General features: G+C 42.8%; 2 protein-coding genes and 1 long non-coding RNA gene across 7 annotated transcripts in view; 1 reads left to right on the forward strand and 2 right to left on the reverse strand.

Moving 5' to 3' along the window:
• Positions 1 to 7,675, forward strand: part of LOC115151715 (ribosomal protein S6 kinase alpha-3) — a 32,306-nt gene extending 24,631 nt beyond the window's left edge. For 4 of the 5 annotated variants that reach the window (XM_029695904.1, XM_029695920.1, XM_029695912.1 and 1 more), the window contains 18 exons: positions 28 to 108; positions 198 to 277; positions 411 to 517; positions 665 to 702; positions 878 to 1,020; positions 1,928 to 1,998; positions 3,012 to 3,100; positions 3,224 to 3,288; positions 3,382 to 3,484; positions 3,716 to 3,828; positions 4,879 to 5,004; positions 5,145 to 5,234; positions 5,316 to 5,474; positions 5,612 to 5,773; positions 5,868 to 5,944; positions 6,048 to 6,165; positions 6,264 to 6,404; positions 6,508 to 7,675. In XM_029695904.1, coding sequence (XP_029551764.1) covers positions 28 to 108; positions 198 to 277; positions 411 to 517; positions 665 to 702; positions 878 to 1,020; positions 1,928 to 1,998; positions 3,012 to 3,100; positions 3,224 to 3,288; positions 3,382 to 3,484; positions 3,716 to 3,828; positions 4,879 to 5,004; positions 5,145 to 5,234; positions 5,316 to 5,474; positions 5,612 to 5,773; positions 5,868 to 5,944; positions 6,048 to 6,165; positions 6,264 to 6,404; positions 6,508 to 6,630 — 1,886 coding nt within the window. In that variant the 3' untranslated portion in view covers positions 6,631 to 7,675. The remainder of the gene's footprint in view (positions 1 to 27; positions 109 to 197; positions 278 to 410; positions 518 to 664; positions 703 to 877; positions 1,021 to 1,927; positions 1,999 to 3,011; positions 3,101 to 3,223; positions 3,289 to 3,381; positions 3,485 to 3,715; positions 3,829 to 4,878; positions 5,005 to 5,144; positions 5,235 to 5,315; positions 5,475 to 5,611; positions 5,774 to 5,867; positions 5,945 to 6,047; positions 6,166 to 6,263; positions 6,405 to 6,507) is intronic. The other variant, XM_029695895.1, reaches the window with a different exon arrangement.
• Positions 7,676 to 9,261: 1,586 nt separating this feature from the next.
• Positions 9,262 to 25,185, reverse strand: si:dkey-226l10.6 (zinc finger and BTB domain-containing protein 11). The gene is made up of 2 exons (XM_029695933.1): positions 24,530 to 25,185; positions 9,262 to 12,051 (listed from the first exon to the last, which is right to left on the reverse strand). The coding sequence occupies exons 1-2, from the start codon at positions 24,815 to 24,817 to the stop codon at positions 10,444 to 10,446; spliced, it is 1,896 nt and encodes a 631-aa protein (XP_029551793.1). The 5' UTR covers positions 24,818 to 25,185; the 3' UTR covers positions 9,262 to 10,443.
• LOC115151776 (uncharacterized) lies at positions 15,246 to 15,532 on the reverse strand. The gene is made up of 2 exons (XR_003867356.1): positions 15,435 to 15,532; positions 15,246 to 15,397 (listed from the first exon to the last, which is right to left on the reverse strand). It is a non-coding gene; the product is annotated as an uncharacterized LOC115151776 (long non-coding RNA).
• Positions 25,186 to 25,209: the final 24 nt, after the last annotated feature.

Here is a 25,209-nt window from a genome sequence, read left to right on the forward strand (position 1 = left end):
GTGTGTGTGTGTGTGTGTGTGTTGCAGTGCGTGACAGGGTGAGGACTAAGATGGAGAGAGACATTTTGGTGGAGGTCAACCATCCCTTCATCGTTAAACTGCACTATGGTGAGTTAGCCAATCACAGCTTAGTACTACAGTGAGGTAGCCAATCACAACATAAGTCCTCTGGTAACCAATCAGATGTCTCTCCTCAGCGTTCCAAACAGAAGGGAAACTCTACCTCATCCTGGACTTCCTACGAGGAGGAGACCTCTTCACACGACTGTCTAAAGAGGTGAAGGTGTATGTATGTGTGTGTGTGTGTGTGTGTGTGTGTGTGTGTGTGTGTGTGTGTGTGTGTGTGTGTGTGTGTGTGTGTGTGTGTGTGTGTGGGGGGGGTCTCACCCTCCTCTCCTCTCTGTGTGTAGGTGATGTTCACAGAGGAGGATGTGAAGTTCTACCTGGCAGAGTTGGCCCTGGCCCTGGACCACCTCCACAGCCTGGGCATCATCTACAGAGACCTCAAACCAGAGAAGTACATACACACACACACACACACACACACACACACACACACACACACACACACACACACACACATACACACACACACACACACACACACTCAGATTGTGTGTGTTGTTTAGTATCTTTGTCTAAAGATCCATTTCTGTCCTTTCAGCATTCTTCTAGACGAGGAGGGACACATCAAGCTGACAGGTGGGTAATATCAGACCTGTGTGTGTGTGTGTGTGTTTGTGTTTGTGTGTGTGTGTGAGTGAGAGTGTACTCTATGGATCATGTGTGTATTCTCACTGCAGACAATCAGGAGTCATGAGAACAAGCTTTACTCCTCTGTGTGTGTGTGTGTGTGTGTGTGTGTGTGTGTGTGTAGACTTCGGCCTCAGTAAGGAGTCTATAGACCATGAGAACAAGGCCTATTCGTTCTGTGGGACGGTGGAGTACATGGCTCCGGAGGTGGTCAACAGGAGAGGCCACACCACCAGCGCTGATTGGTGGTCCTACGGTGTGCTCATGGTGAGAGGGGCGGGGCCACACACCTTATATGGTTTATTTACCAGTTCCTTATTTGTGTTGTGTTACAGGTTGTAGTTAGGTTGTAGTTAGGCTGTTTGTGTTGTGTTACAGGTTGTAGTTAGGTTGTTTGTGTTGTGTTACAGGTTGTAGTTAGGCTGTTTGTGTTGTGTTACAGGTTGTAGTTAGGTTGTTTGTGTTGTGTTACAGTTTGTAGTTAGGCTGTTTGTGTTGTGTTACAGGTTGTAGTTAGGCTGTTTGTGTTGTGTTTCAGGTTGTAGTTAGGTTGTTTGTGTTGTGTTACAGGTTGTAGTTAGGTTGTTTGTGTTGTGTTACAGGTTGTAGTTAGGCTGTTTGTGTTGTGTTACAGGTTGTAGTTAGGTTGTAGTTAGGCTGTTTGTGTTGTGTTACAGGTTGTAGTTAGGCTGTTTGTGTTGTGTTACAGGTTGTAGTTAGGTTGTAGTTAGGCTGTTTGTGTTGTGTTACAGGTTGTAGTTAGGCTGTTTGTGTTGTGTTACAGGTTGTAGTTAGGTTGTAGTTAGGCTGTTTGTGTTGTGTTACAGGTTGTAGTTAGGCTGTTTGTGTTGTGTTACAGGTTGTAGTTAGGCTGTTTGTGTTGTGTTTCAGGTTGTAGTTAGGTTGTAGTTAGGCTGTTTGTGTTGTGTTACAGGTTGTAGTTAGGTTGTAGCTAGGCTGTTTGTGTTGTGTTACAGGTTGTAGTTAGGCTGTTTGTGTTGTGTTACAGGTTGTAGTTAGGCTGTTTGTGTTGTGTTACAGGTTGTAGTTAGGTTGTAGTTAGGTTGTAGTTAGGTTGTTTGTGTTGTGTTACAGGTTGTAGTTAGGTTGTAGTTAGGCTGTTTGTGTTGTGTTACAGGTTGTAGTTAGGCTGTTTGTGTTGTGTCTCTCCCAGTTTGAGATGCTGACCGGAACGCTACCATTCCAGGGGAAAGACCGCAAGGAGACCATGAACATGATCCTCAAGTGAGTCTCTTTGACAAGGTTGACCATTATCATTTCACTGGAGTAGTGTGTGTGTGTTCTATGCCAGCGGTTCCCAACCGTTTCTGTTCCGGGGACTACCAAATCACCGTCAAAAGCTCTTTTCTGTGCCGGGGACTACCAAATCACTGTCAAAAGCTCTTTTCTGTTCCGGGGACTACCAAATCACTGTCAAAAGCTCTTTTCTGTTCCGGGGACTACCAAATCACTGTCAAAAGCTCTTTTCTGTTCCGGGGACTACCAAATCACTGTCAAAAGCTATTGAGGACCACCAATGTTATCAGTGAATGTAACAGATTAAAGGCCTATTATTAACATTAGAAAAAAGTAATGTAAAATTGCATATAATACCATTAACAATCGCAATTGTTATTATTTTTGGAAGAAAACAAATATAATAAAAAATGCAGACGGTCTGTGGACCACAGGTTATAATGCTGAGGCAACCCAGGGGAAAAGACAGGGGGATTAATATTACAAGAGGTATTTGTAGCACTCAGCAGGAGGGCAGGATGGATGGACAGACTAGAAGAGTGATAAAAGCAGATAATGGAGTTAGCTAAGTGGAATGTTTGACATTTATGATGGAAAGGGGGAGCGAGATAAGGAGAGAGGGAGGGTGGAGGAGGAGAGAGATGGAATGAGAAAGAGAGGGAGGGTGCAGGAAAGGGAGAGATGGAATGGGTGAGAGATATTTGAACACAGAGAATCATTTATCTCTCTCTCTCTCAGGGGAAAATGCTGAGAATGTTTGTTTGTCTCTCTCGGCTGCTGAGATCGTTTCTGTAAAACGCTGAGTTAGTTTCCTGTATGTATTACTGCATACTGTATAATGGACTTCAGCATTCAATCAGACTGAATACAGGTTGATATATGACGACTGTGTCAATATCCGCACTCTTTAATGTTCTCTATTTCCCTCTCTATCACTGCCTTCTCTTCTGTATTCCTACCTGTCTTTCTTTACCTCCATCTCTCTCTGTCCCTCTCCTCAGGGCTAAGTTGGGGATGCCACAGTTTCTGAGTCCAGAAGCCCAGAGTCTCCTGAGGAACCTTTTCAAACGCAACCCTACTAACAGGCTAGGTAACACAATCTGATCTTAGGTCTGGGTTACGTTTTCCCCCTAATGGTTAAAGTTAGGATCGGGGGAGTTAATACGATCCTAGATCAGTGTTGAAGTGTAACTTCTTGTTCTGGTCTCTGTAGGAGCCGGCCCAGACGGAGTGGAAGAGATCAAGAGACACCACTTCTACTGCACCGTAGACTGGAACGTGAGTGTGTGATGTGACGTCTCTTCTCACTGCGTTTCAGAAGCTGTAGGGTCAGTATATACCATATCATGTGTTCTCTATCTCTGTGTGTAGAAACTATTCCGTAGAGAGCTCCACCCTCCCTTCAAACCTGCTACGGGACGACCTGATGACACCTTCTATTTCGACCCAGAGTTCACTGCTAAAACACCCAAAGGTACACACACACACGCACGCACGCACGCACGCACGCTGTGCATGCACACAGTCATCTCTCCATTCATCCATCTGTCAATTACTCATTCATCTGTTGAAGTTCAACCACTTGTTTGTCTTGTGTGTGTGTGTGTGTGTGTGTGTGTGTGTGTGTGTGTGTGTGTGTGTGTGTGTGTGTGTGTGTGTGTGTGTGTGTGTGTGTGTGTGTGTGTGTGTGTGTGTGTGTGTGTAGATTCCCCGGGGGTTCCACCCAGTGCCAATGCCCACCAGCTGTTCCGAGGATTCAGTTTCGTAGCCATAACAACAGAAGAAGAGGCACATCCACTACAGGCTACAATAGTAAAGGTACACACACATACTAGAGCCCTGCATGAAATGTAAGCCCGAGCCCTACCCTTGCTCGCGACATTCAGGCCTTACTCTGCCCTGGCCCGATTGCTTCTGCCTAATTTAAGGCCCGGCCCTGCCCGAACACAAAATCAGAAATAACTTTCTCTCTGCTCATCTTTGTCTGTTCCCCACTCTCTCCCTGCGCTGCTCCATGTGCTCTCTGTGTGTGAGTATCTATAGCAACGGCTCCGCTTGGCTGCTCACATAACGAGAGAGACAGAGGCTGAGAGAGCTGTTTGGTAGCTCTAAACTCTGATAAAACTCACAGAATATTATTATTTTCTGTGAAATTATCTCTCCTGTCGACTCGGACAATGTTCTTGTGTTATATTTTCTGAGGTTGAAGCACTTCTGACACCATTTTATCATCGTAAGATCTGACTGCAGACACTGCACTGCAGAGCAGGAAGGGGCATATCGCTCAGCTTCTAAATGTTGGTGATCAATTTAATCATTCTTGAAAATGATACCCAAGCCCGACCCTCATCCGAGGTATTGATGAAAAAAAACAGGGCTCAACCTTGTGGGGACATACAATTCAGTGCCATTCAAAATCCTATTTTCCTAACCTTAACTAACCCTAACTCCTAACCCTAACTCTTAACCCTAACTCTTAACCCTAGCTCTTAACCCTAGCTCCTAACCCTAACCCTAGCTCCTAACCCTAATTCCTAACTCCTAACCCTAGCTCCTAACCCTAACTCTAGCTCCTAAATGATACCCAAGCCCGACCCTCATCCGAGGTATTGATTAAAAAAAAACAAATTCCTTACTCCTAACCCTAACTCTAGCTCCTAACCCTAAACCTAATTCTAACCTTAACCCTAATCCCCCTAGAAATAGCATTTGACCTTGTTGGGACCAACAAAATGCCCCCAGTTGGTCAAATGTTTGTTTGTTTAGTATTCTTGTGAGGACTTCTGGTCCCAGAAGTATAATTAAACACGTCCACACACACAGTCTTATGTGCAGTTTCACATCTGTGTTGCTCATGTGTTTACGTAGCAGCTGCACAGAAATGTGTCCCAGTTTTCTGAAGCATATGAAATGAAGGAGGATATAGGACTGGGATCATACTCCGTCTGCAAACGCTGCATACACAAGACCACTGGCATGGAGTACGCAGTCAAGGTGAGACACACAGCAGAAAGCATTGATATTGCCCATTGATTGTTAGTATTCAGAGCTATACATACATAAGTGGTCTTGGCTTCAACTCCCCAACACATTGTGTGTGTGTGTGTGTGTGTGTGTGTGTGTGTTGCACCCAGATCATCAGTAAGGCCAAGAGAGATCCAACGGAAGAGGTGGAGATTCTACTGAGATACGGACAACATCCCAACGTCATAACACTGAAGGACGTGAGTCTCACACACACACACACACACACACACACACACACACACACACACACAGCTATAACCCTGTTGTCTCTGCTGTAGGTGTTTGATGATGGCAGGACAGTGTATCTGGTCACAGAGCTGATGAAGGGAGGAGAGCTGCTGGATAAGATACTGAGACAGAAGTTCTTCTCAGAGAGAGAAGCTAGCGCTGTCCTATACACCATCACCAAGACTGTTGAATACCTACACGTACAGGGGGTGAGTGTGTTTCATGTGCTTGTGTCGTTCAAGGACTTTGATGCATTTCTAAGCCTCAATACTTTATTTTTACAGCATACCTAGTTATCATTCAATGTATCGTCGTGGATGTGATTGACTGGTTGATCATTTACCAGGTGGTGCACAGGGACCTGAAGCCCAGTAACATCCTGTATGTGGATGAGAGTGGGAACGCTGAGTCCATCAGGATCTGTGACTTTGGTTTTGCCAAGCAGCTGAGAGCTGAGAACGGCCTGCTGATGACGCCGTGCTACACAGCTAACTTTGTAGCTCCAGAGGTAGGCACCGTGACACTCTCTCTCTCTACCTCTCTCTGATGTTCTCTATGTGTGTGTACCCTCTCATCCACTAATCATACACTGTGTTTTCTAGGTGTTGAAGAAGCAGGGTTACGATGCTGCCTGTGACATCTGGAGTCTGGGAGTCCTACTCTACACCATGTTGACAGGGTATGACTGTGTCTGTTTTATCTGTGTGAATATGGTTGTTTATGTATTTGCAATTGTTTACTCTTCTCTCTCCTCCTCTTCTCTCCTTTCCTTTCCTCTCCAGGTTCACTCCATTTGCCAATGGTCTAGAGGACACTCCAGAGGAGATCCTGGCTCGGATCGGCAGCGGGAAGTTCTCTCTGACCGGAGGATACTGGAATTCTGTCTCAGCCGAGGCCAAGGTACACACACACCGAAGCCAAGGGAATGTTACCAACATTCAAACACGATATTCAATGGGTGATAATGTTGTAATATGTTTTTGACCTCTGACCTGTAGGAGCTGGTGTCTAAGATGTTACACGTGGACCCCCACCAGCGTTTGACGGCTGGCCAGGTGTTGCGTCATCCCTGGGTCACACAACGCGACCAGCTGCCCAAATTCACACTCACCAGACAGGATGCTCCACACCTGGTCAAGGTAACACACACTCTGTCTCACTATATTTTGTATTTTTCATATACAGTGATGTGTGTCGGAATATTTGAATGACTTCAAATAAAGTTGGATTTGATTTGTGCAGGGCGCCATGGCAGCAACCTATTCTGCCCTCAACAGGAACGTTCCACCTGTCCTGGACCCTGTGGGATGTTCCACTCTGGCCCAACGGAGGGGGGTGAAGAAACTCACATCCACTGCCCTCTGACCTTTAACCTTTCACCTCGGACTTATAACCTTGCTGGAGGTCTGTTCAGACAGACGGGCAGACCTGGTCCCTCAGGTGACCTGGACAGAACTCTGATGCACCTGGGACCCCCCTGACCCTTCTCTGTTAGGAACTAACCCAGTGGTTTCCACCCCTGGTGCCAGAGAGATACAGAGTATGCAGGCTTTAGAACCTGTTAGGGCTGGAACTACAGCCTGTAGCTCTGTTGGACCAGGGCTGGTGGTGACCACTAACATTGTATCATCTCTCCAGTCTTTGCTTTGTACAATCAGCGTTGCCTCTAGATACTCAAGAGACACGTGTCAGGAACATGAATGTGCTGTATATAGATGTATGTATGTATGTATGTATGTATGTATGTATGTACTTCTGGGAACATTTGAGAGATACCTGCATATGCATTTAAGACCCAATTTATGATGAACTGTATAACTGTAGCTCTGTGTGTAAACCTTAAGTAGCCTCTTTAGTGACCGAGTCATTACAGGGACATAACTAGTGATGTCATCAGAGTGAGAGCAAATGGGACTTCCACTGACCCTGCCCCCTATATTGAGACAAGCTCCTCCCAGTCAGCCACAACATCCAATCAGAGTGACGGGAATGAGGTCCAATCATGGCTTCGGTGGGCCAGTCTGGGTACCGCCTACCCTGTCCACACCAACAGCTCTACAGACACAAAGGTAAACGTTATCCTGGACCAGTGTTAAGCGCTGGTTAGCTGGGCAGCGAGTCTGTGGCTTGCCCAGTGTGCATGTTGCTGCCTTATACAGTGCCCTCTGTAATTATTATTTTGTCTTCTATTGGCTCTATACTCAATAAGTTTGGATTTAAAATCAAACAATGACTGAGGTTAAAGTGAGGACTGTCAGCTTTCATTTGAGAGTATTTTCATCCTTATCCAGGTGAACCGCTTAGAAATTCTAGCACTTTTGTATTGAGACAAATTGACTTGTGTGTATTTTTTAAGTAGTCAAAAGTTAAGTATTTGGTCCCATATTCATAACACGCCTACATCAAGGTTGTGACTCTACAAATTTGTTGGATGCATTTGCTGTTTGTTTTGGTTGTGTTTCAGATTATTTTGTGCCCAATAGAAAATAATGGTAAAGAATGTATTGTGTCATTTTGGAGTCACTTTAATTGTAAATAAGAATAGAATGTTTCCAAACACTTCTACATTAATGTGGATGCTACCATGATTACGGATAATCCTGAATATATCGTGAGTAATGATGAGTGAGAAAGTCACAGATGCACAAATATCATACCCACAAGACATGCTAACCTCTCACCATTACAATAACAGAGGTTAGCATGCAAATGCTAACCTCCCCTGTTATTGTAATGGTGAGAGGTTAGCATGTTCTATTCTTATTTACAATAAAAGTGACTCCAAAATGACATAATACATTCTTTATCATTAATTTCTATTGGGCACAAAATTATCTGAAACACAACCAAAACAAACAACAAATGTATCCAACAAATGTGTAGAGTCACAAGCTTGATGTAGTCATTGCGTGCTAGGAATATGGGACCAAATACTTAACTTTGACTACTTTAATACACACAAGTGAATTTGTCCCAATACTTTTGGTCCCCTAAAATGGGGGGGGGTACTATGTAGAAAAAGTACTGTAATTTCTAAACGGTTCACCCGATAGGGATGAAAATACCCTCAAAATAAGGTGACAGTCTGCACTTTAACCTCACGGTCATGGTTTGATTTCCCAATAGTCACGGAGGACACTGTATTTCCTGGTTCCGAGGAGCATTTGATTGGATGAAGCTGTGAAGAGACTGAGTTTGGCACTGAACTGAACTGTCAATACTGTACTAGTACAGCACCTCAGGGTTCTAGGAGATGAAATACAATGCATTTTAGAAACCATTAACTAAGTCATGTAAGCACACAAGTGGGGGTGGGAGAGGCCCTTGGATGTAGAAATATGTGGATAGAACGGACATGATATTTTATGATGAATTTAACCTGCTGTCTGGAATGATATGACAGTTGTGGCAGTAATCCAGTATGTTACTGTCTGGGCCCGCTGGCACATGCTGACTTCTTGTCAATCCCTTTAAAGCGCTGTCTTTCTAATAGAATGAAGAAAACTGTAGCTATCAATGACTTGTAGCAGTATTATTGAACTAATGATCTGATTCTGGATCAGTAGTGAACTTCTACCTATTCAATTTCTCTCCCTCTGCTCTTCTGGATGTGTTGTAACACACACAGTCTTTCAGTTTCTGATTGACTGTTAAGTGCTTAGCTGTAAGGTTGTGTGTTTGAGCAGTTTGTATGTTGTTTTGAGAGTAGATGAGATGCATTGCTTCTCTCTTTGGGACGGTTTCCTGGACACAGATTGCACTTTGTCCTGGACTTAAAAGCAATTTCAATGGAGAATCTGTCCAAGACTAGGCACAATCTATGTCTGGGAAACCAGCCTTTTGTGTCCCAGTCTCTTTCCTCTGTCCCTGTGGAGATACAGTGTCCTTCCATCCATCCTGCTGCTACCGTCTCCTCTCTCTGGTTTTGTATCTCAGTGGAGTCACAGTAGGACTTTGTATTGAACATAATAAACAGGCCTTCAGTACACGACTCTGTGTGTTTTTCACTGACCAATAAATACTATAGAAAGGCTTTTTATTCAGAGAGAGCATGTCAATAATGTAGAGAACAAAGCATCAGACATTCAGTAATGGAACCAGTCGACATCAAAGGGTTCCTTGTTGGGCAGGGCTACAGTGTCATTCGGGTTAATCTCTATTGGGAAGAGAAAGTTCACTTGGCTTCCTATTGGACCAGAGAGTTCCTACTGTATACATGGGGTGTATTCACTGAAGTGAAACATTCAGAGTGTTGCAGATAGAAACGGAATAGAGATGACACTATACCCTATCCTACATGACAGACAACCCATATGTTTAACAAAGTATTTGTTCTATACAAAACATTTCTATGGCTATGTTGCACCCACTAAACCTACACATAGTGCTGTACTACTCACCCTGGAGTACTGTAGGAAATAAACAAGTGCTGATAAAGAGAAAAGTGCAGAACTAGAAGGAAAAATGGATTAAACCTCAAAGGATCAGGAATGGTCTAATAATATACTCCATCTCAACACCAACATGAACTCAGAAGCACTAAATTACATTTTACAAATGTGTGACTATCACATTTTACATAAAGATACTTACAGTTAATGTTGTGTAAGACAACTCTATAGATCTAAATGTATAGAATACAAAAGATTAAACTGAATTCTCTCTATATGAATGACAGAAGGCTAAATGCACATCATATAGGATATTATGGGGCTTATAAAGGACTTACAACATTTTAAAGACACCTGGCCTTCAAGGTAACAGTGACAAACAAATACTGTACATATGGCTCAGTCTTTTCAGTTTCCATCTAAGTGAGCTGGTACCCGTGTCTCACTGGGCTGGCTCCGGCGGGCCTGCTCTCACCTGGCTCTCACCTGGGGACAAAGCCAGGCCACTGGTACTTTTCAGCTTGCATTTACATAATGGCTAACCGTGAACTTTAACACCTCACAAATCAACTGTTTTGATGATGCAGAGGTTGTTGATTCCGCTACTACTGTAATTTCTCCTATTCGGTCTGTATCGATAAAACAGTTCATCTTCTGTAAAAACAAAGTACTAGATGTCTCTATTTAGAGGATTTGATCCCAGTCTCAGTGTTCTCCTGTACAGAAATATTCACTGATAAAGTTCCCAGGTCAGTTTTTCATGTCAGAGGGAGGGGACAAAGAGGGGTTAAAGCACAGATTGAGAATCTATTTCTATGGTTATAAGTTCTTCTTTGATGTCTTGTAGATGGGCGTGGTTATATTGTAGAGAGGCGGGGTTGTTGTGTAGAGGGGCTGTACTATGATTCATTGTTTTATCAAGTTTGTTGAGTTTCCCAGACTGCTGGTCTAGCTGCTCCTGGTTGCGTCTGAGAGAGTGGTTTCTCAGGTGGGCAGTGAGGCCCCTCTGGGTCAGCTGGTAGATGCGACACTCATAACAGTAGTAGGGTGTCACGGACAAGTGTCTAACCTGATGTTTTAGGAAGCTGTCGATCGAGTTAAAGGTTTTTCCACACTCCTCACAGTGTGGGACCCTGCCCGGGTGTTCCAAGTCATAGTGCTTTTTCGTTGTGTACTTTCTCAGGATCTCCAGGGAGCAGAAGGAGCAGCGGAACATCAGCTTGTGGACACTGGTATGACAACGAGAGTGCTTGTCCAGGTTAGTTTGGTTTCTGTAGTATATGTTGCAGAGTGGGCAGAAGAATTTCTTCTTATGGCTGGGTTGGTATTGATTCTGCTGCACCTGGGCTGTCAGGTATGCATCATAAGCCTTTTTCTGCTGATCCCGCACTTCGCGGGCTTTCTGGGCTTTCAGGTAAGCATCATAGGCCTTCATCTTCTGCTCCTGGGCTCCCTGGGCTTTCTGGATAGTCTCCAAGGCCTTCTTCTTCTTCTTGTCATCCTTTACACAGTGGAAGCGGATGTGAGTCCTCAGGGACCTCTTAGTTGTGTAGTGTTTGGGGCAGAGTGGCACTGGGCAGGTGTATTTTGCATCATTGCAGCAGCCGGTCTTGTGCTCCATTAACTCACTTCGGGACTGGAAGGTGTTGCTGCACTGTGGGCAGCGGAACCCTGCCACTCGCTTCTTCTTTCGCTTCTTCTCTTCTTCCTCCACAGTCTGACCTTTCTGTCTCTCCCGCTCTTCCTCCCTCGCCCTCTCTGCAATCATCTTCCACTCATCTTCCTCTGTTTTCTTCCTCTCTTGCTCCCATCTCCACCACTGCGGCCCCGGGAGCTTTTTCCGTCTCCCTTTTTTCACCCACATCTCTTCCATCCTGCCCTCTCCCCTCTCCTCTATCCTCCATCCCTCCTCTTCTTCCCCTAACACATATTCTCTCCATTCCTCCTCCTCTGGATTTGAGTTTTCTATCACAAACACCTCCACCTCATGCTCCGTCACATTCATTTTCTCCATCATCCATTCTTTCATTCTGCCCTTTCCCTTCATCCTCTCTTCCCTGTGAATCTCTGTTACCATGGCATCATAGCCTCCTTCCTCTCCTTCATCTTGGTGAGAGTGTGAGTATTCCATCCCATACTCTCCTCCCTCTTTCTTCCTTTCTCCGGTGTGTGAGTCTCCTATTTTCACCACTCTAATCTGGTCATAGCTCCCTGCAATGCTCGCGTCCTCCCCAACATTTTCCTCTTTGATTGAACTAAACGACTTCTTGATTGTACCCAACAAATTGTTTGAGCGATTCACCTGCGAGTCCACCTCCCTGTCCACCGGCTCCTCCTTGATGCCAGTCTTTTTTACTTCCAACATCCCAGTCCCCTTTCCACTCTCAGCGGACACCTGTGAGATGAACAAGAAGCGTTTAATTATTACATTTAAGATACAGTGTTTGGGCTACAATTGGTTTAAGAAACTGTAGGCTAGGCCTGGAAGACACATTACATAAACTTTATGGCTAAGAACAAAACAATACTATAAGAACAAAAAAATACTATAAGAACAAAAAATATGGTTTTGTTGGTGGTGTGGGAAAGGTGAAAGACATGAACTACTTAATTGGCGGCAAATGTTTAAAGCATTGCGCCGCCATCTTCTTTACTATAGGGCAATTCCATGCTAACGGAATTGCGCTGAAACTTAAATTGTTCACTTAAAATGTATGCCACACAAAACCCATTGATTTCAAAGTTTAACAAGCCATAAAACTATGCACAAGGACTACTTTAAAAGATGTACACTGATTTTTACAATAATATTTACTGGAAGAACTGTACAGATGCAAAGTTTGGTAAAATAATTTTGGTAAAATCTCAGTTTGTGTCCACATTTTCCAAAAACTGCCAAATATCTGCTCCAGATTTAGACTGGACCAGACCAAATCTGAACCAATCAGACGTTTATGTTTCACAAGTTTGTACTGACAAAGTACAGCACATTAGTGTAGTCAAATTTAGTGTGCTCTACTGTGTACTGTATAATACTGAACTATACTTTTCTTTACTGTACTCTACTGTCCAAATTTGTGAACCCAACTGTCGTTTGTGACTACTACGATTTCCCATTGTAGCCAATTCAATTGCCGAAATTCCATTACTGATTTATCAGAAATTCCGTTACTGATTTATCTGAAATTCCGTTACTGATTTGGTAACAGATTTCATTTACATTTACATTTAAGTCATTTAGCAGACGCTCTTATCCAGAGCGACTTACAAATTGGTGCATTCACCTTATGATATCCAGTGGAACAACCACTTTACAATAGTGCATCTAAATCTTTTAAGGGGGGGGGGTTAGAAGGATTACTTTATCCTATCCCAGGTATTCCTTAAAGAGGTGGGGTTTCAGGTGTCTCCGGAAGGTGGTGATTGACTCCGTTGTCCTGGCGTCGTGAGGGAGCTTCTTCAAGTTGTAATCAATAAAAAAAATCCTAAACAAAATTGATTTCAGTAAAAACAGTAACTAATTGATAGGTCTACCTTTACTTGTTATTTCTGTGAACTTTCCCTATCCTCCCTCCTCATGAGGGAGAGAAATGAGAAAATATCTTAAAGATACAGTATTGGGTTTTTGGTAATGGAATTTCAAGGCACAGAGCAATGTTTCTTAAACAAGGCAACATTTCGGCAAGTGTTAATATTAGTTGGCCACGGTCTTTACGTTAACATTATTGTATTTTGATGTATTTCTAATACCTTTTAAGACTTTTTCTTGCAGACCTCTTTTCCATCTGTTTGACCAGAAATCAAAGCCTTTGCTTATTATAAAAAAAATTGGGATGGAAAATGGTTGAAAAATTTAAATATGCCTTAAAGCCCACACCAGTAAAAAGTAGAGGTCGACCGATTAATCAGGATGGCCGATTAATTAGGGCCGATTTCAAGTTTTCATAACAAATCGGTAATTGGCCTTTTTGGACGCCGATTACATTGCAATCCACGAGGAGACTGCGTGGCAGGCTGACCACCTGTTATGCGCGTGCAGCATCAAAAGGACCTTGTGGCTGCAAGGAGCCAAGATAAGCTAATGCTAGCTAGCAACTTATCTTATAAAAACAATCAATCTTCACATAATCACTAGTTAACTACACATGGTTGATGATATTACTAGGTCAACTAGCTTGTCCTGCGTTGCATATAATCAATGCGGTGCCTGTTAATTTATCATTGAATCACAGCCTACTTCGCCAAACGGGTGATGATTTAACAAAAGCGCATTCGCGAAAAAGCACAATCGTTGCAGAAATGTGTCTAACCATAAACATCAATGTCTTTCTTAAAATCAATACACAGAAGTATATATTTTTTAAACCTGTATATTTAGTTAAAAGAAATTCATGTTAGCAGGCAATATTAACTAGGGAAATTGTGTCACTTCTCTTACGTTCAGTGCAAGCAGAGTCAGGGTATATGCAGCAGTTTGGGCTGCCTGGCTCGTTGAGAACTGTGTGAAGACCATTTCTTCCTAACAAAGACCGTAATTAATTTGCCAGAATTTTACATAATGACATACCATTGAAGGTTGTGCAATGTAACAGCAATATTTAGACTTAGGTTTTCCACCCGTTCGATAAAATACAGAACGGTTCGAAATGATAGTTACCGGATTTAACCATATTAATGACCAAAGGCTCTTATTTCTGTGTGTTTATTATATTATAATTAAGTCTATGATTTGATAGAACAGTCTGACTGAGCGGTGGTAGGCAGCAGCAGGCTCGTAAGCATTCATTCAAACAGTATTTTACTGCATTTGCCAGCAGCTCTTAGCAATGCTTGAAGCACAGCACTGTTTATATGACTTCAAGCCTATCAACTCCTGAGATTAGGCTGGCAATACTAAAGTGCCTATAAGAACATCCAATAGTCAAAGATATATGAAATACAAATGGTAGAGAGAGAAATGGTTGACGCATCATAATTCATATAATAACTTGCGGCTGAACTTGAAAGGGGTTCCTTTGTTATTTTACCGTTCATGTCTTCCATAGAGAATGTCTTGATCTACTTCAGATAAGGTCTGTGTTTCGTGCAGGCTTAAACTGCCCCAGCTTTTTGATACTCATGTAAATCTTGCTAGAATAAGGTAACGTTTGTCAACATATTTTCATAAATCCACTCTACAAAAAAATATCTTTGCCTATATTGATCAGAGTTAACTGTGTAGATATCCATAGGACAAGGTATCAAATTTGCAAGGTGGTGTAAGCCTAAACGAAACACAGACCTTATTTGAAGTGAATCTAAAACATCCTATGGAATAAATGAATGAAGGAACCGCTTTTCAGATTTTGCTGGAAGGTGTCATGGGGATTATGACTCACACTTAGTCACGTAGTCAATTATTACCTGCCCATTATTAAAATAGTATTTCCTGCATATAGAAATGACAGTTTTTGTTTTCAACATTCATCACAGGTAACTTAAACTCTAGTTTTATTATTGAAACAGTCGAGAGTATGTGTCTCCTAAGCAGACACTTCAGTGTCCTTGTCACTTCAGAGAGCTGTGCGTGTGTGTGTACAATTATATTCATTTTACAGATGGCAGAGAAAAGCAGAGCACCAGTGTGGGACTATTACATTGAATTGGCACCAGGGAAAGCAAGGTGTCTTATTTGTGATAAAGTTGTAAGCATGGGGTCAGCAACGGCTAAATCAAAACATACCACTAACCTGTGGAATCACCTTAACAACACCCATCCAAAAGCCCATAAGGAATCACCTTAACAACACCCATCCAAAAGCCCATAAGGAATCACCTTAACAACACCCATCCAAAAGCCCATAAGGAAGCAATGATGAAAAAAGCAAACGCAAATTCTTCACAAGGAAAAAGGATACAGACACGTCACAGACATCGCAGACTACAATCTTACAACTGTTTAATAAACAAGCAAAATGGCAGGACAAAGACCCACGAAGATGGATGTAGCAATTATTGAGATGATTACCACTGACAACCAGCCATTCACAGTCGTGTCTGACGTTGGTTTTCAGAGGCTGAACCCCGGTACAGGATCAAATATGAAAAATGATACCGTACAGAAATGCTAGATAAAACACATTAAAAAGAGTTGTGATGAAAGTGAAGAATTTGGTGGCACCAGTGAATGCTCCACACATGACATTCAAAACTGACTTCTGGTCAGGCACTACAGAGTCCCTGATGAGCCTTACTGGACATTTCATTGACAATGTTTGGACAAGAAAGCAGGTTGTGCTGAATGTCAAGACTGTGACTGGATCACACACAGGAAACTACATCAGAGAGATGTTTTTAACCATGTTGGAATACTGGGAAATCCACACAGAATGTGTAGTGCTGGTCCTCAGGGACAGTGGGGCAAACATGGTGAAAGGTATGAGACTGGCAGAGCTTCCAGACTTCAGCTGCAGTGCACACACCCTACAGCTTATAATCAATGATGGACTATCCAGTCAGAGAGCTGTGCTAGACATTATTGTCATGTTGAAGAGCTGTGCAACTCACTCTGACCACTCTTTACTGGCCAAACAGGCAGAGTTTGGCCTTCCCAAACACAGCATCATCCAAGAAGTTCAAACTCGCTGGAACTCAACATTACACATGCTGCAGAGGATGTTTGAACAGAGGCGTGCACGGAATGTGTATTCAGGTGAATACGGACACATCAGCAGTTTGTCTGCGGCACAGTGGGACATTGTCTCTAACCTAATTGAGACTCTGGCACTGGAGATGAGCCACTCCAACTCTACAGCAGCATGCATCATCCCCAGTGTGTCGCTGCTGAAGCTGATGCTGAAGCAGGAGGGTTCTTCTACTCAAGGCATCAACATTTTACGGAAGACCATGTTGGACAGTCTGACAAGGCAGTGCTCAAAGGCCGAGGAGACAAAGTGCCTGGTGCTGGCAACTGTCCTGGATCCACGTTACAAGAGCTACGCCTCACCTCAGGGACAGCACTAGAGAAAGCAAAAGAGTGGCTGAAAGAGGAGTCTGACCTACTAAGGAAACCAAATCCCAGAGCCACAGCAGAATGGACTACTGAAGAGGAGGACCCAGATCCAAGTGCAAAGGGGCAAAGAGTCCAGGTACAGTGGAGCAAAAAAATATTTAGTCAGCCACCAATTGTGCAAGTTCTCCCACTTAAAAAGATGAGAGAGGCCTGTAATTTTCATCATAGGTACACTTCAACTATATGACAGACAAAATGAGAATTTTTTTTTCCAGAAAATCACATTGTAGGATTTTTAATGAATTTATTTGCAAATTATGGTGAAAAATAAACTTTTGTTATTGACCAAATACTTATCTCAATACATTGTTATATACCCTTTGTTGGCAATGACACAGGTCAAACATTTTCTGTAAGTCTTCACAAGGTTTTCACACACTGTTGCTGGTATTTTGGCCCATTCCTCCATGCAGATCTCCTCTAGAGCAGTGATGTTTTGGGGCTGTCGCTGGGCAACACGGACTTTCAACTCCCTCCAAAGATTTTCTATGGGGTTGAGATCTGGAGACTGGCTAGGCCACTCCAGGACCTTGAAATGCTTCTTACGAAGCCACTCCTTCATTGCCCGGGCGGTGTGTTTGGGATCATTGTCATGCTGAAAGACCCAGCCACGTTTCATCTTCAATGCCCTTGCTGATGGAAGGAGGTTTTCACTCAAAATCTCACGATACATGGCCCCATTCATTCTTTCCTTTACACGGATCAGTCGTCCTGGTCCCTTTGCAGAAAAACAGCCCCAAAGCATGATGTTTCCACCCCCATGCTTCACAGTAGGTATGGTGTTCTTTGGATGCAACTCAGCATTCCTTGTTCCTTCAAACACGACGAGTTGAGTTTTTACCAAAATATATTTTGGTTTCATCTGACCATATGACATTCTCCCAATTCTCTTCTGGATCATCCAAATGCTCTCTAGCAAACTTCAGACGGGCCTGGACATGTACTGGCTTAAGCAGGGGGACACATCTGGCACTGCAGGATTTGAGTCCCTGGTGGCGTAGTGTGTTACTGATGGTAGGCTTTGTTACTTTGGTCCCAGCTCTCTGCAGGTCATTCACTAGGTCCCCCCGTGTGCTTCTGGGATTTTTGCTCACCGTTCTTGTGATCATTTTGACCCCACGGGGTGAGATCTTGCGTGGAGCCCCAGGTCGAGGGAGATTATCAGTGGTCTTGTATGTCTTCCATTTCCTAATAATTGCTCCCACAGTTGATTTCTTCAAACCAAAATGCTTACCTATTGCAGATTCAGTCTTCCCAGCCTGGTGCAGGTCTACAATTTTGTTTCTGGTGTCCTTTGACAGCTCTTTGGTCTTGGCCATAGTGGAGTTTGGAGTGTGACTGTTTGAGGTTGTGGACAGGTGTCTTTTATACTGATAACAAGTTCAAACAGGTGCCATTAATACAGGTAACGAGTGGAGGACAGAGGAGCCTCTTAAATAAGAAGTTACAGGTCTGTGAGAGCCAGAAATCTTGCTTGTTTGTAGGTGACCAAATACTTATTTTCCACCATAATTTGCAAATAAATTCATAAAAAATCCTACAATGTGATTTTCTGGATTTTTTTTCTCATTTTGTCTGTCATAGTTGACGTGTACCTATGAAGAAAATTACAGGCCTCTCTCATCTTTTTAAGTGGGAGAACTTGCACAATTGGTGGCTGACTAAATACTTTTTTGCCCCACTGTAAATCAGCCACCCAGTCTGGTGGACAGCCTCTACGCTAGAATCCTTGGAAGCCAAGAGGGCAGGCCTGGAGTACAGCGCAGATTTTAAATTGAGTTGGAGCGTTACCTCACACAGCCTGTCATTGACAGAAAGAGCGCCTAGTCTTTGGAGTGGTGGGTGCAGAATGAGGACAGACTTCAATCACTCGCTCCACTGGCAAATAAGTTTCTGTCCCCCACCTTCTTCGGTCCAAAGCGAGAGTGTTCAGTGAGGTGGGGATCATTTATGATAAGTGGAGGAGTAGACTGACAGGGGAACATGCAGACAAGCTCTGCTTTCTGCACTACAACCTAAAACTTCTTAACTGGGAATATTGAAGACTCATGTTAAAAGGAACCACCAGCTTTCATATGTTCTCATGTTCTGAGAAAGGAACTTAAACGTTAGCTTTTTTACATGGCACATATTGCACTTTTACTTTCCTATCCAACACTGTTTTTGCATTATTTAAACCAAATTGAACATGTTTCATTATTTATTTCAGACTAAATTGATTTTATTTATGTATTATATTAAGTTAAAATAAAGGTGTTCATTCAGTATTGTTGTTATTGTCATTATTACAAATATATATATATATATATTTAAAAAATGTCAGATTAATCAGTAGCGGCTTTTTTTGGTCCTCTAACAAATCGGTATCGGCGTTGAAAAATCGGTCAACCTCTAGTAGAAAGCCACTTTTTCTAGCTGAAAGACGATGGCCAGAGCTTACCCAGGATGCTGCACAACAACTTAAGTTGGGCTTGAAGTGACAAACCCGAACTCCACGCTTCGTACAAATTCATGCCAATGCTTTGTCTTTTCCTATGAAATTATGTGTAAATTATTTTTGCCTCGGTTTTGTTTCAGGGCTGGGTTTTATTTGAATGATACCACCCACCAGCATGGCATTGTTTATTAATCAGAAACACCTGCAAAGTTTGAGTCGCAACTGAGCTGAGCAATATAATAGATAACCTTTGGCTACAGCAAAGATGATGGATAATTAAGGGGTATGACTATGTATTTTAACTGCTCTAATTATATTGGTAACCATTTTATAATATCAATAAGGCACCTCGGGGGTTTGTGGTACATGGCCAATATACCACGGCTAAGGATACGCACAACGCAAGGTGGAGTGCCTGGATACAGCCCTTAGCCGTGGTATATTGGCCATGTACCACAAACCCCCGAGGTGCCTTATTGATATTATAAAATGGTTACCAATATAATTAGAGCAGTTAAAATACATAGTCATACCCCTGATATACGGTCTGATATACCAGGCTGTCAGACAATCAGAATTCAAGGCTCGAACCACCCAGTTTATAAATGAAGATACACTATATACACAAAAGTATGTGGGCACCCATTCAAATGAATTGATTTGCATATTTCAGCCACACCCGTTGCTGGCAGGTGTATAAAATCGTGCACACAGCCATGCAATCTCCATAGACAAACATTGGCAGTAAAATGGCCTTACTGAAGAGCTCAGAGACTTTCAACGTGGCACCTTCATAGGATGCCACCTTTCCAACAAGTCAGTTTGTCAAATGTCTGCCCTGCTAGAGCTGCCCCGGTCAACTGTAAGCGCTGTTATTGTGAAGTGGAAACGTCTAGGAGCAACAACGGCTCAACTGCAAAGTGGTAGGCCACACAAGCTTACAGAACGTGCTGAAGAACGTAAAAATAGTCTGTCCTCGGTTGCAACACTCTACCAAGTTCCAAACTACCTCTGGAAGCAACGTCAACACAAGAACTGTTCGTCGGAAGGTTCATGAAATGGGTTTCCATGGCCGAGCAGCTACTCACAAGCCTAAGATCACCATGCGCAATGCCAAGCATTGGCTGGAGTGGTGTAAAGCTCGCCGCCATTGGACCAGTGGAAACTCATTCTCTGGAATGATGAATCACGCTTCACCATCTGGCAGTCCGACGGATGAATCTGGGTTTGGTGGATGCCAGGAGAAGACTACCTGCCCCAATGCATAGCGCCAACTGTACAATTTGGTGGAGGAAGAATAATGGTCTGGGGCTGTTTTTCATGTTTCGGCCTAGGCCCCTTAGTTCCAGTGAAAGGAAACCTTAGCACTACAGCATACAATTACATTCTAGACGATTCTGTGCTTCCAACTTTGTGGCAACAGTTTGGGGAAGGCCCTTACCTATTTCAGCATGAAAATGCCCCCATGTACAAAGCGAGGTCCATACAGATATGGTTTGTCGAGATCGGTGTGGAAGAACTTGACTGGCCTACACAGAGCCCTGACCTCAACCCCATCAAACACCTTTGGGATGAATTGGAACTCCGACTGTGAGCCAGGCCTAATCACCCAACATCAGTGGCCGACCTCACTAATACTCGTGGTTGAATGGAAGCAAGTCCCTGCAGCAATGTTCCAACATCTAGTGGAAAGCCTTCCAAACAGAGTGGAGGCTGTTATAGCAGCAAAGGGGGGAACAACTCCATATTAATGCCCATGCTTTTGGAATGAGATGTTCGATGAGCAGGTAGCGACATTCTTTTGGTCATGTAGTGCAGTTCACTCAGGCCGTTTACCATTGAAGTAAATGGTCAGTTCCGGGTCTTTCATAGATGGGTTCGTTGTTTAGCAACAGAAACGATGAGCGCACAACCATGGGGCAAAACAGATGAGGTTGGCTTCGATTGTTGACAACATGTAAGCTATATTTCGTCTCCAATGTTTATTGAGAACATAAATACATTTGCACAATGACCGCTTGTTGTCGCTCAAATATATTGCTACAGTTGTTGGTTAGCTAGCTAGAGAATTTGAGACATATTAGCATTGACATGAAATCAGTCAAAACGCCTCAAAATAAGACATGGTATCAATAACAAGATGAAACGAGCCACTTTCTTGTCATTCTTGCTAGCAATCTGGCCATTTGGAATCACAACAACAGCCTGACTTCTGCCCCATGGAAGCACGCACATTGTTTTGGTGACGTTGTCAGCCAACCCATCTATAGACACCAATGCAATAGCAGCTGGGTCTGGTCTATTTAGCTCATTGACTTACATTGAACCAGAGAAAAAAAAAGTCAATGGGGTGCCTCTTTTCCCTTCCGTCTCTGGCTACAGCTTTTTACTGGCTGCCTGAGCCATGGAGCAAATTAAAATAGGTTGCACCCCCCCTTTTCACCAGCAACTAATCATAATCAATTGGAAATTTAAAGTTTCACTTATTTTTGCTCTAGTCTGTCTTAAAAAAAATATATATATATATATATATATGGTAAATGGTGAAATTGCATGGGATATGATTGCATTGTGGAACCTTGATGAATGGTTTTGGCCACACTCCACTGCTTTGACTGATGCAGCTAGAAATCAAGTGTCTATCCTACACTGAACAAAAATATAAACGCAACATGCAACAATTTCAAAGATTTGACTTAAGATTCGACTGAGTTAAAGTTATTTTATTTTTTAGATGTGTGCATTGTTAGATATTACTGCACTGTTGGAGCTAGGAACACAAGCATTTCACTACACCACAATAACATCTGCTAAATATGTGTATGTGACCAATAAAATTTGATTTTGATTTATAAGGAAATCCATCAATTGAAATAAATGCATTAGGCACTAATCTATGGATTTCACATGACTGGGAATACAGATATGCATCTGTTTGTCACAGATACCTGTAAAAAAAAGGGTGTGGGTGTGGATCAAAAGAACAGTCAGTATATGGTGTGACCACCATTTGCCTCATACAGTCACATCTCCTTCGCATAGAGTTGATCAGGCTGTTGATTGTAGCCTGTGGAATGTTGTCCCACTCTTCTTCAATGGCTGTGCAAATTCTCTGGATATTGGCAGGAACTGGAACACGCCCTCACACACACGTCAATCCAGAGCATCACAAACATGCTTTAATGGGTGACATGTCCAGTGAGTATGCAGGCCATGGAAGAACTGGGACATTTTCAGCTTCCAGGAATTGTGTACAGATGGGGGCTGTGCATTATCATGCTATAACATGAGGTGATGGTGGCGGATAATTGGCACGAACAATGGGCCTCATGATCTCGTCACGGTAATTCTTTGCATTCAAATTGTCATCGATAAAATGCAATTGTGTTCGTTGTCCATAGCTTATGTCTGCCCATACCATAACCCCACCATGGGGCACTCTGTTCACAACGTTGACATCAGCAAACCGATCGCCCACACAATGCCACTTGCACGCTGACATCTGCCCGGGTATAGTTGAAACCGGGATTCATCAGTGAAGAGCACACTTCGCCAGCGTGCAAGTGGCTATCGAAGGTGAGAATTTGCCCACTGAAGTCGGTTACGATGCCGAACTGCAGTCAGGTCAAGACCCTGGTGAGGATGACGAGCACGTAGATGAGCTTCCCTAAACATTTTTTTTTTTTTACAGTTTGTGCAGAAATTCTTTGGTTGTGCAAACCAACAGTTTCATCAGTTGTCCGCGTGGCTGGTCTCAGACGATGCTGCAGGGGAAGAAGCCAGATGTGGAGGTCCTGGGCTGGTGTGGTTACATCTGGTCTGCGGTTGTGAGGCCGGTTGGACGTACTGCCAAATTCTCTAAAACAATGTTGGAGGTGACTTATGGTAGAGAAATGAACATTACATTCTCTGGCAACAGCTCTGGTGGACATTCCTGCACTCAGTATACCAATTGCATGCCCCCTCAAAACTTTAGACATCTGTGGCATAGTGTTGTGTGACAAAACTGCAAATTTGAGTAGCCTTTTAATATCCCCAGCACAAGGTGCACCTGTGTAAATATCATGCTGTTTAATCAGCTTCTTGATATTCCACACCAGTCAGGTGGATGGATTATCTTGGCAAAGGAGTAATGCTCACTAACAGGGATGTAAGCAAATTTGAGATAAATTCACTTTTTGTGAGTATAGAACATTTCTGGGAACTTTTATTTCAGCTCATGAAACATGGGACCAACACTTCACATGTTGCGTTTCTATTTCTATTCAGTGAATAATGAAAAGGCACCCGTGAAAGATTATGCTTGGTGTCCGATGCGCTCAAGGTGTTGTTACATATCATTTGCAATGTACATCATGAGCAAAGTCATTGTAGCCAGTCATTTCACTTCCCCTAGCTGTGAGAACCATGGCCTCACGAGCCTACCAAAGGTTGCACCGTGCCCATTACAATGTAGAAAAATGTGTCTAGTCTGAACCGTTCAATAGTTAGGCTATCCATATTACCAGAGCTTCATCTTATTCTTTCTATGGAGAATTCGCGGCTGCAATCTATGGAAGATGTCAAAACTTTGGCGATAACAATAGATGGCAAAGCCCAAGATAGTGGTTTCCCCTATCCATCTGTGGCGAAGTTCTCTACATGCTTATGACAAATCCAGCTCCAGAACCAGCCATAGCCAAGCTGGCTGCATGCGTCATTCTTTCAGAGATGGAACCTAAAAGACAATTTCCGAATTACATGGAAATTGAGTCAGCTTTGCCTTCTAGTGGGGGCTTTTAATTTAAAAAATATATATAGACTCTTAGCTTTCATTTGACACCCAATTTGACATGATCCTTTGAACTTCACATGTTGGTGCCCATGGGTCCTTTTACATGGAAAATATCTATAACCTTTTCAGCATACTCTCTTGATTAAAGATGCACTCTGGGATCTTAAGCACAACAATTTCGTAACACATTGCATTAATTGGATTCGTAACAGATCACACTAATTGCAAAAATCATATGATATCATACAAATTGCAAAATTCTTAACATATCACACAAATGGATGACGTTGTATACTAAAAACGGGGGCCAATTTTGGCTTATGAGCACCACTTTAAAAACTACTGGCTGAAATTAGACAAAAGTTTGAGAGTGCATCTTTAACTTATTAGCCTATAGTATACGGTCTTTGATTAATTTACTAGCCTATAGTATTCTTACTAGCCTATAGTAGATTGTCTTTGATTAACTTACTAGTCTGTAGAATACTGTATTTGTTTAAGTAGCCTACACAATAGTTTAGGTTGGGTCCAATGTTACATTAGCTACGTTTCGTAAAACACATGCACATTTACAAAGTTGTAGGCTAGCCTCTTAGCGCAAATATACTCACTGTGTGTTGCCGATACGCCGATGTTTTATTAGTGGAATAAATCGTTGGGACTGCGTCAAGATTTAATATTAACCTCGTGGTGAAACCGAGATCAAGTTTTGTGAAGCAGTCTTCTGTAAAGTGGTCGCCACATAAACGGGACACAACTGGAATATTTTCTCCTGAGTTGCTTGCATTAATAAACTGTAGCCACTGTTGACGTCTCTGTGGCTCTTCTGGTAAACTGTAATGAATAATTGCGTCCGATTTATTGGCGCATCCTCTAACAATGCATCTATGGATTTCCATTGTGTGCTTTTCTTTAGCCAGTTATTTTCTCATGAAACAGAGCCAAATTTGATATACTTTTTAGCTACTTATTTTGTCGTCACCACTGACCCAGATTGTTGCTCTCTTTGCTAGCCAACTGTTAGCAACAACAACCTAGTTAGCGTTGTGGCTAAGCTGTCTACAGTGTTGAGTAAATGATTAATATCCGCACGTTGACTTTACACATTCTCTCTATCTGGCTATGCCGTTTGAACAGTGGTGAATGTGTACAATCATATTTTCCAGGTACTAAAATGCTAATTAATGGATTGCTAAAATAGCTAGGAGGTTGCAACTTATTATGTTTTTGCAACAGAATAGGTGCACGGTCGCCACCTACTGTAGCGGAGTGTTTCTACTGAACGACCATT

The sequence above is a fragment of the Salmo trutta genome, chromosome 2 (genome assembly GCF_901001165.1).
Source record: "Salmo trutta chromosome 2, fSalTru1.1, whole genome shotgun sequence".
NCBI classification, from domain to species: Eukaryota; Metazoa; Chordata; class Actinopteri; order Salmoniformes; family Salmonidae; genus Salmo; species Salmo trutta.

Excerpts from the sequence above, each read along its gene's own strand:
- si:dkey-226l10.6 (XM_029695933.1), bottom strand. The coding sequence starts at position 24,817 with ATGGAAATCCATAGATGCATTGTTAGAGGATGCGCCAATAAATCGGAC. Across the intron at positions 12,052-24,529 it reads CGGCGTATCGGCAACACACA|GTGTCCGCTGAGAGTGGAAA; the intron begins GTGAGTATATTT and ends TTCATCTCACAG.